At 32.6% G+C, this 10,694-nt stretch overlaps 1 protein-coding gene across 1 annotated transcript; it reads right to left on the bottom strand.

The window, feature by feature from the left end:
- Positions 1–257: 257 nt before the first annotated feature.
- Positions 258–5,090, bottom strand: LOC126728344 (probable LRR receptor-like serine/threonine-protein kinase At3g47570). The gene is made up of 2 exons (XM_050434187.1): positions 2,096–5,090; positions 258–817 (listed from the first exon to the last, which is right to left on the bottom strand). Exons 1-2 carry the CDS (start codon positions 5,088–5,090, stop codon positions 462–464), a joined length of 3,351 nt encoding a protein of 1,116 aa, XP_050290144.1. The 3' UTR covers positions 258–461.
- Between the last annotated feature and the right edge of the window lie 5,604 nt (positions 5,091–10,694).

Below are 10,694 nucleotides of genomic sequence, written 5' to 3'. Positions count from 1 at the left end.
AACCTTCTTTCAAATCGTGCTTAGGTTATTAAGCAAAAAAATAAAATAAAAATAAAAAAAAACGTGCTCAACTTATTGCCAGCAAACATTTGTGTAATTGTATTTGTCGGTCCTTCATACAGTTGGTACTAATGCCCTTCATATAGCTGCTACAAGCACATACAACCACACGCATTGCGGGCGTGGAGTATGAAATTTTTCGTTTGTCAATCTTTTCCTATTGAAACTAGGAGTATGGATTTTCATATTCAAAAAGATTTTAGAATGTCAAACCGAATATCTTTATTCAATAATTTAAAAGCTTGGCATATTAACTACAAATACTAATAACTTGAGATAATTTTGACTAATTTTGGTCCCGAGTAACATACTACTTGTAAAGCTTATAAAATTAGATGACATACCAAACTAGGGTAACAAAATTACACCTTGAAAAAAAAAATTGAGCAATAACGTAAATATCAGACACCCCTATTTCTGTTTCCAAGTAGTGTCAATTTGATTTTGTTAACCTTGGCCACCACGTCCTTGATTTCAGGTCTTTCATCTGGTAATTCTTCAGAACACCTCAAGCCTAATTCCAAGATAGATGAAAGGATAGTTTGCATGACAGTTACATTTCTTCCATCTTCTATACTAAGCAAACCATCATCCACAACTTCCATTCTGTCAGGAAGTGAAGCAATCCATTGCCTCATACCTAGTTCTCCAACAAACATTTCATCGGTAGGTTTCTTTCTTGTGATCATCTCCAACAATATTATCCCATAGCTATAAATGTCACATTTGGTGAATACTCTCCCTTCAGAACCATACTCTGTCATACTCATATATGTCAACAAAATTTTAAGTTAATGATCCACATGTTTGTCCAAACAAAGTAAAAACTCTACAAATAAAAACTTTTAGTGGGTACACACACCCACACCCCATTCATACAAGGATTTAAAATAAAATAAAATAAAAAATATTTTAACTGTATCCATCCATAATCCATCAATTGATATATATATATATATATATATATATATTTTTTGTGTCCATTTGCTATTATGTCCTTATGGTTTAACTTTGTTATTAGGAATGATTGTCTGGCTTAATGCATAATGTTGTGTACTTTTTCACAATCATTAATGTGGTAGGTTGTGATTTGTAAATAATAAAAGTGGTATTAGTGGCAGGTCTATGTAAAACTTTTATTGAAAATTTATGAAGAAATTTGTGTCCTCAATATTGGTTATATACTTTTGGAATTATGTTTAGCTCCCGAGCCAAATATGAACACTCCTTCATATCTACATATTCATTTGTGTCTTCATTTAAGTTAGACTTCAAAATGTGCCTTGGAGATTGATCACCATAACTAAACTTTTATAGTCAATTTAGGAAAACTAATCTACTGAGATCATTACCTTTGTATATTGTTTTTTTTCTTTTCTTTTCTTTTTTTGAGTAATACCTTTGTATATTGTTGATGGCTATAAACAGGTAGAACATTTGCATTAGCTCGTTCAAAAGTTTTCTATTTTGGTATATGAACCTATTATTTTTTTTCTATATTACATACTTACTTTTCAAAATACCCAACATTAAATTATCTATTTTACACTACTTTTCATTAAAATACTATTTATTTACTAATTTTTTTATTATTAGTTTAATTCATATCTCTCTCTTCCTCATGGGAAGTAAAGAATTATTAAAATATGCATTTGCAAAGCTACAGAATTGTGTATATTTACACTGTAGCAAAGGTAGAATTTTGCACAATTTTACATTGGTTGATGTAGGAGGTTTTTGAGATTTATTAGGTAAAATGTGAGGCTTTTTTCTATTTTACATAGACTAAGCAATAAGCCATATCAATACCATGGATGCATTTACGAGACTAGTATTGAAGTACTATTGGATTAAATTGTATTTGTTGAATTAAATTGTATTTGACTAGATAAAACAAATTATTAATCTAATGCAACTAGATTACGAGCTGGTTTGAACTACCATGCAACATTCTTATTCCTAAAATTAGCCACTACTAATGTTATTCACGAAATTAGCCAAGAAATTAAATGAATTGAGATGATTTCATGTATACCTGGTGCGATGTAGCCAATTGTACCAATGGTTCTGGTTTGGGTTGCGTCCTTGTTTTCAGCTAAAATCTTTGCAATGCCAAAGTCTCCAACATGTGCAACCATGTCCTCATCCAAAAGAATATTGCTAGGCTTCAAATCACAGTGCACCACGGATTCTAATTGACCATTATGGAGATAATCTAATGCAGATGCAACATCAACCATAATGCCTACTCTTTGAACAAGCTTCAAGCAGTAGTTGTGAGAGTATATCCACTTTTCAAGGCTATAATTTGACATGTACTGCAACACCAAAGCTTTAAACTTGGGACTGGAGCATACACTAATAACTTTAACCAGATTCCTATGTCGTAATGCCCTTAACACCTTGCATTCGGCATCAAAACTTTTAAAAGCACCCTCCAAATGCAGGTTTAGAACTTTTACAGCAACAGTAGTCCCATCAAACAGTATCCCTTTGTATACAGTACCAAACCCTCCAATTCCAAGCAAGTTGCTTTCACAAAAGTTGTTTGTCCCACGACAAAGTTCTTGATATGATATCATTCTCCAATCCACTGTAGGTAATGTGAAAAGTGAACTTGGAATTTGCATGTTATGTTGTGGATGTCTTCTTAGCATAATGACAAGCATTGCAAAGATTATAATTGATGCAATGCTGGGAATAATATATTTGAGCAAAAGTTGTTTCATCCTTGCTCCTTTAGAACTGGGACTTGTGCAAGGTGGAACTCCAAAAATTGAATTCCCACAAAGTGCTTCATTACCTAAAAATGATTTTGCCTTGAAGTTTGCAAAAGGTCCACCAGATGGTATCTCTCCTGATAACTTATTGAACGACAAATTCAAATACTTGAGAAACCGAAGTGCCTCAAGAGACTTAGGAATTGCACCTGAGAGATTATTGTTAGAGAGGTCCAGCAAATCCATTCCTTTCAATTGCCCAAAAGAATCTGGAATGTCTCCTTGAAATGAATTCTTTGACAAATCAAGATTACTAAGACTTTCAAAAGCACCAATGATACTTGGAACTTTTCCAGTAATTTGGTTATGAGATAAATTCAAGTACACAATAGCTCTGAGTTTTTTCATGTTTGGAGACAAAGATCCGTAGAGGGAATTTGATGATAAATCCAAGAACAGCATATTTTCAAGATTCCACACATTCAATGGGATTGATGATGTCAGTTTGTTATAACTCAAGTTTAATCTCTGCAAAAGATTGAGGTTTCCAATGCAATTCGGGATGGATCCAGAAATTTTGTTATTTGAGAGAAGTAGTTCTCCTAGCTTGTTTAGTTGACAAAGCTCTTCTGGAATGTTTCCTCCAATATTATTGTCACTAAGATGCAATCTTTGCAATTCCTCTAATCCCCCTAATGTTGACGGTAAATTTCCAGACAAATTGTTATAGCTCAAATCAAGCAAGGTCAAATTTTTCAAGGAACCGATTCCCATTGGAATTTGACCCTTTATTTGGCTTTGACCTGCACTAATGATTTTAAGCGAAGCCGAAAAATTTCCAATGGTTTCCGGAATTGTAATATTCAAGTGATTGGTGGAAATATCTAGCAACTCTAAAGATGTGCAACTGGTTAAAGATGTAAGAAAACTATGCTCTTGATGCCCAGACTCCTCTGTTAGTTGATTATCACCTAGACCCAAGTAATTGAGATATTTCAAGTTTCCAAGACGAGGTATAGGCCCAGAGAGTAAATTTCCAGATAAATCTACTAAGACGAGGTTGGAACAATTTAAAAGATATGATGGGATACGACCGCTAATGTTGTTGTCATCAAGAAGCAACCTTCTAAGATTAGGGCAAGGGATCCTAGTATCTAATGAAAGATTTCCAGACAAGGAATTACCCATCAAGTTGAGTGTTTGTAGAGAGGTAATGTTGAAAATATTTTGGGGTATTGTCCCAGTGAGATCGTTATAAAAAATATACAGTTTCTTCAGATTGTGGAGACGCCATAAATCACTTGGCATGCTTCCTTTAATGTTGTTTCTTTCAGCATAAAACCCTTGTAACATCGATAAATTGCTTATGATAGGAGGAATGTTTCCAATTAAGTTGTTACCTCCAAGATAGAGGCTTTCAAGCTTTTTTAAACTCCCAAAACCTTTTGAAATACTTCCATCAAACATATTGTATGATAGAGATAAATCTAAAAGCTCTCTGCAGTTATTAAACTGTGAGGGAAGCTTACCGCTGAATCTGTTGTGGGAAATATACAGTCCTTGAAGATTAGGACAATGGCTACAAAGATCCACTGGGAGGGTTCCTGAGAGGTTATTTAATCCAATAGAAATACTCTTTAGAGAAGACAAGTTAAAGATGACAAGAGGAAATGCACCGGTGAGGCTATTGTCATGCAAATACAAGAACTCTAATGACGACATATTGCCGAGGGACGATGGAATTGTACCCATAAGTTTGTTTGAATTAAGTGCTATTTTGCGAACCCTTGGTAACATGCCTAAATCTTTAGGTATGCTACCATTTAAGTTGTTTCCATAAAGAAATAAAACTTCAAGCTTCTGGCAATTATGTAGAGTCGGAGGAATACTACCTTCCAATAGGTTGTTTGACAACCGAAGTTCCCTCAAGCGGTGTAGATTACCAATCTCATGTGGCAGAAAACCAGAGAAGCTGTTGCTTTGAAGATCAAGTGAGACCAGGAAGGAGAGGTTGCCAATATGAGGGGAGATGGTGCCGTGAAGATCCACATAGGAAAGGTTCAAGGCTGTGACTCTTTGTCTGCGTCGGCTGCAAGAGACCCCAAACCACTCACAGAAGTTTGTTGTTGTGGACCAGTTACCAGCAGAGAAGATAGTATCATTTGGATGAAAACTGATTTCAGATTTGAAGGCAATGAGAGCTGATTGATCTGTAAAGTTGTTGGAAGAGTGAGACAAGTGAAGTATGCATGGTTGCACTAACAGAAAAGCCAAGAGCAGGAGAATGGATCGCCTTTTAGTTAGCATCATGAGTGTGAAGGGAGACATAGAAGGCTCTCTGGAGTTTGGAGTATCAGAGGCTATCACAACTCACAAGGGACTTCTACAGTATATGTTTATGGAGAATGTTAACAAGCACCGGAGGGTGCTTGTTTGTTGAGGTTCTCCTTGGTGGGTCCTACATAAATAAAAAGCAAATTAGAGAAAAAGCATTACATGACTTGTAAGGAAGAATTGGACAAATTTACCCTCTTAATATGGGACACGACTAGCGCCGACTGAGGGCTCTTTAATCTTTGGACAAAATTTCCCTCTTAACACATTTCTCTCCCTTCCACTTTTATTTCTCACCAAATCTTATTTTATAATTGTTTTTATATAGCACTAAAATTAATATGATGTTAATTTTTATTTCTAATACATGTATTATAGCATCAATAGATGAGAATGTAGTGGCAAGTGAGAGCCATTACTTTATTCCAAAATATTATTTTGACTTAAATGAACCCCTTCAAGAAGGTATTATAATTTTATTTTATTTATAAATCTACATTTCATTTATCATAGAATATGATGTTTATATTTTAATATCTTGTTTTAATATAGCACCAATGTATGACAATGTAGATGCAAGTGAGGCTTATCAATTTGTTCCAATGGATTGTTTTGACTTAAATGAATTGTCTCAAGAATGTATTATTATTTTCATTTTATTTGTAATAAAATTCATATATCACATAATATGATGTTGATTGTTTTTTTAATTTTTGTTTTAATATAGCACAAGTTGATGATGATTTGATTGCAAGTGAGGTTCATGAAAGTGTTTCAAAGAATTGTGTTGAATTAAATGAGCTTTCAAATGATGGAAAAATTAATAATACTTATGGTGTACCTGTAGCATAAACAATTCAATCAAAATTAATATTTTTCTTCGGGTTGAGGAGTATTTTCAATTCTACCCACCCTCAGGTTGAAAAAAGATTTAACCCAACCTAGCCCACCTAGATCGGGTTGGAATTAAAAAAAAAAAAATGATTGAGCATTCAAACAATACCAATAGAAACAACACCGATACAAATAAGAGAAAATTTATAACCTAATAAGCCTGAGCTTACTACCAAACTAACACAAACAATTTTATTAGTGCTTCAAAGTTAGTAGGATATCATACATCTCTATCCTAACTCGGTTGATAAATAAAAGAATAAATAATAAAATTACGTAATATTTTTAAAAAATATATATTAAATATAGGTGGATCGGGTTGGGCAAATTTACTGACTCATCAACTTCTAAAAACTGACCCAAACTGATAGGTTAGGTTGAATTAGTTTGGTTTTGGTGGATCAACGACTTGGTTGACACCCCTAGCCTCTTATAGTAGAATAAGTAAAGGGTAAAGAGTTGAAAAAGATAATTTAAAATTTGAGTTCCCTTTAATGCGCTTGTGAATTTATGTTCTCTTATCCTTCCTTATTTGTTTAGTTACAAATCTTCGTCTTCTTTTTTCGTCTTTTAATTTTGTAATTGATCTTCCTATATTTTTTTCATTAGTTTTTCTTTTTCATTAATGGTAGTTAAAAAAAAAATATTAATGTCACTAGTAGATTCAGATAAAAACTAATAACAACTTATTGCGTAGACTTTATTATGAAATTGTTATGAAAATATTGTGTAAATAGCACAAAAACCACAAAAACTTATATTTTATTATGCATAATTTTTTTTGAGGAAATAAAGTGTATATATTATGCATAATTTTAATCCACAAAAATTTGGAATTTAAAAAATTTATTAATGAGATAACTATTGACAATAAAATGTGACAATATTTTCACAATATTTTTTGTTTTTAGTTGTGGTCAATTCTAATCTAATATTTTATTATTTTATTTTCACATATAAAAAATTTGACGACTCAACTATTATGAAAATTTTGTGATAATATGTTGTCCTGTAATTTTTATTTTACAAAATTTCTTCCATGATTGACACGTATCTCATCAAGCCACCTTTTACTTTAACTTATTTATCTTTACTTCTCCTTTTTTTTCTCAACCACACGTTTTGTTTCACCCCTGTAATAGAAGAGACTAGAGAGGTCCGGGGTTTCAGTGGCAGTGGCAGACAGTAATGGCGGCTATTTCTAATTCACTTAACACTGTAGATCATCTCATCTGTAATCCTGCTTTCTATAATTCTATTCTAACCTCCCCAAAACCGACCAACCAAAAAAAAAAAAAAAAAAAAAGACAACCGACTTTAAATAATATAAAATTCAAGAGAGAGAGAGAGAGATAAATTTTTTTTTTTTTAAATGGTGTAACTAAATACTGATTACAGATCCTTTCCGCTTCTCCCATCTTATCTTTTAAAATTTTCTCCCATATGAAACTCTTGGCTGAACTTCCTTGTCTTCTATTTTTTTTTTCACAGCTTTCTTTCTAACTCAGTTCGTCTCCTCCTTCATTTCCCCTCCATCAACCCAGTTCATCTCCCTCAAAAAAATTTTACGTTCTCCCATATGTTCTTATGGGGTTTTTTTTTTTTTTTTTTTTTTTTTTTTTTGTGGATGTACTGATGTTGGTTGTTTTTCTGTGATATGTTTTTTTTTTTTTTTTTTGGATGTATTGATGTTAAATGTTTCTTGTGAGATGGGTTGTTTTTTTTTTTTTTGGGATCTACTGATGCTGGTTGTTTCCTAAGGATTGTGATTTTTTTTATTTTTTATGTTGGTTGTTTCCTGTAACATGTTTGGTGTTGTTTTCCTGTGTGAGATGCTTCAGTGCTTGACTACGCCTGAGTTGGTGAGTGACGTGAAAAAGGGTATTTTGGTCTCTTTATTATTTTTCTCTTTTCCAATAAAGTTGACCCCATCTGATAAAAAACACAAAAACTGTGTAAAAGACTGCAAAAAAGTTGGGTATTAACGGGCATAACACTACCCATAACTTATTGCCTGTGTTTTAAACTTTTTCGCTTCTTTTTCACGACCTTTTCCCATGTGACCCTGACAAAAGAAAGAAAAAAGAGAAACCTAAAGTCACAATTGTTGACTGTGTAAATGCTGTGGAAGTGGATTTTTCTCTTTTCCAATAAAGTTGACCCCATCTGATAAAAAACACATAAAAACTGTGTAAAAGACTGCAAAAAAGTTGGGAATTAACGGACGGGCATAACACTACCCATAACTTATTGCTTGTGTTTTAAACTTTTTCGCTTCTTTTTCACGACCTTTTCCCATGTGACCCTGACAAAAGAAAGAAAAAAGAGAAACCTAAAGTCACAATTGTTGACTGTGTAAATGCCGTGGAAGTGGGAATTGTTTTTACATAATACTTAAGTATCATACACTCGTGTAACACATTGCAATGTACTCGAGTTTTAAAAAGTGGTACATTATTAAATATTTCTCAAACAATGATAAAATATTAATAATTTCGAAAAATAGTGGTATTTGGCTATTTTTACCGTCAAATAAGACTCTTCACACCACCATTCTTTATAGAAAATCATGTGGAAATAGAAAAAGGAAAATAATGGTCATAGATGATAGATAGTTAAATAAGAATTGCATATTTGATTGCAAATAAGAATTTTGGTAAGAATCAACCAGATGAATATATGAAAAGGTTCAAAATCAACATTGGGCTTAATTTTGCACTCAATCCTAGAACTTCAACACCTACAAAAATCATACTCCAAAGGAACATGAACATTAAAAAATAATGGTACCACAAGTTTTCCCAAGAAGAACTCCAAGAAGGATCCGAACTAGTAAAGCCTAATCACAACGAGAGAGGAACCATGATTTAATCAAACCCATGAACCTTAAGAGCAAATTCTATCTCTCCAATGCATACTAGAAAGCTCTAGATGATCCTAAGGAACCTAGAGAGCTAGCTGACCAACTAGAAAGTGAGTCTACTACATTATTGCACGGAAGTGAAAACAAAGATTAGTTTAAAAAAACTAAACAATGTACCCAATTTTACCCAATGTACTCAATTTTTCTTCTTGTACCCAATTTTACTAATTCTGACACACACAATATTTCCGAGTAGTTTTTGCTAATTAAGCTATGTTTAGTGGAAAACAGTTTTTTCTAAATTTTTAGATCATCCATTTAGTTCATGCATGTTTTTCATATTATAATCTTTATATATATACTAGAGGACACTTGTCAAGTATGGTCAATAAAAATAAAAAACAATGTTCACTAGGAGCGACAGATGGCTATGCGAACTCCCATGAAAATAAAATTACTTGCAGTATCACACAACATATTAATAAACACAAGAAGAATATAGAGAAGACAAAAAACAAACAAAGGAAGACAAGTAGTTTCAAAGGAAAATTACCCATGCAAGATTCCATGACCATGGCAAAAAGCAAAACCCACCACACATTAAGAATGTTTTTCCACCAGTAGCAAATCCCATTGAACAAGGCTGTCAATCAGAAAGGGAAGACAAATTGTCAGCTATGCATATCTAACAGCTAGATGTCATATCTAAATCAGTCCACTACAAACACAACCATTAGTTCTAATAAACAAATTGAATGCGATAAAAAAGCTCAGTACCACTAGTTGTGTAATAAACAAATTCAAGAAAACACACTTGCAATCGAACCTGATCATCTATATAACTCTGTCCTCACTACAATTCAAATTCAAGAATTTATAGTTTTCCCATTAAAACCGTTATCTATCAGCTTGTAGCTTTGGAATTTCCAAAGAACACTCGATGATTTTGTGTTTGTTTAACCTTTTGTTACTTGAAATTCACAAGAGAAGAAAACAAGTTACTTTTAGCCTAAATAAGCTCAAAATTCCATATCAATTTGTCAGTGCAGGGCTCCTCTACTTTCAACATGCCTTGCAGAAACATAATGTAAGGATCAATCCTATTTAAAATCTAGTCTTAGCATTTCACCAAGCACTTATAAGGGAGAAGGTGCCAACTGAACTAGAGCTCATTGGCTTAACATCTAAGCCTTATCCCACTCAATTTTTAACAGAATCAAAGTTTATTATTTTCTACAAAATAGAAACAAAGACAACATAACAGAAGTTCATATTACAGCAATATTTTGACATAATATATATTTTTAGTGTTTTTTTTATAGGACAAAAAATAACAAATGAGAGTGTTACATTCTAAGACCCAAAAAGCACTGAAAGTAAAGCTCTAAGGTTTATAATAAAATATCAATTTTTGGTATCTAAGTCTCAAGATAGGAGCATAATTCATGTAAAAAGCCTATGATGATTTTTTTCCTAACGTAAGTAAAAGAATCTTTATTCAAAAGAAAAGATAGCTCCAATATACAAAACACTCCTAAAGAATGACAACCTGAAATTCAAAAGGTCTAAAACAAGATGAGGAAGCTATACTGCATATAATAGTAATTCAGTCATACACAGATCTCATAAAAGACTGTTTAATAACATGCTGAGGACATTCAACACCTTAAAAAATCCTACTAATTTTAAGCAGATTTTAAAGAAGTAACATCCTTATGTTACCAAAAGGATCTTACTTCTTTACAATTTTTTGACAATTATTATTGTATTGTAATAGTATTAAATAGCAAAAGAACCACATATGCCACTTACTTGAGCATCAG

The sequence above is a fragment of the Quercus robur genome, chromosome 5 (assembly GCF_932294415.1).
Source record: "Quercus robur chromosome 5, dhQueRobu3.1, whole genome shotgun sequence".
In the NCBI taxonomy this organism is placed as follows: Eukaryota; Viridiplantae; Streptophyta; class Magnoliopsida; order Fagales; family Fagaceae; genus Quercus; species Quercus robur.
This window is presented reverse-complemented; position numbering and strand designations above follow the sequence as displayed.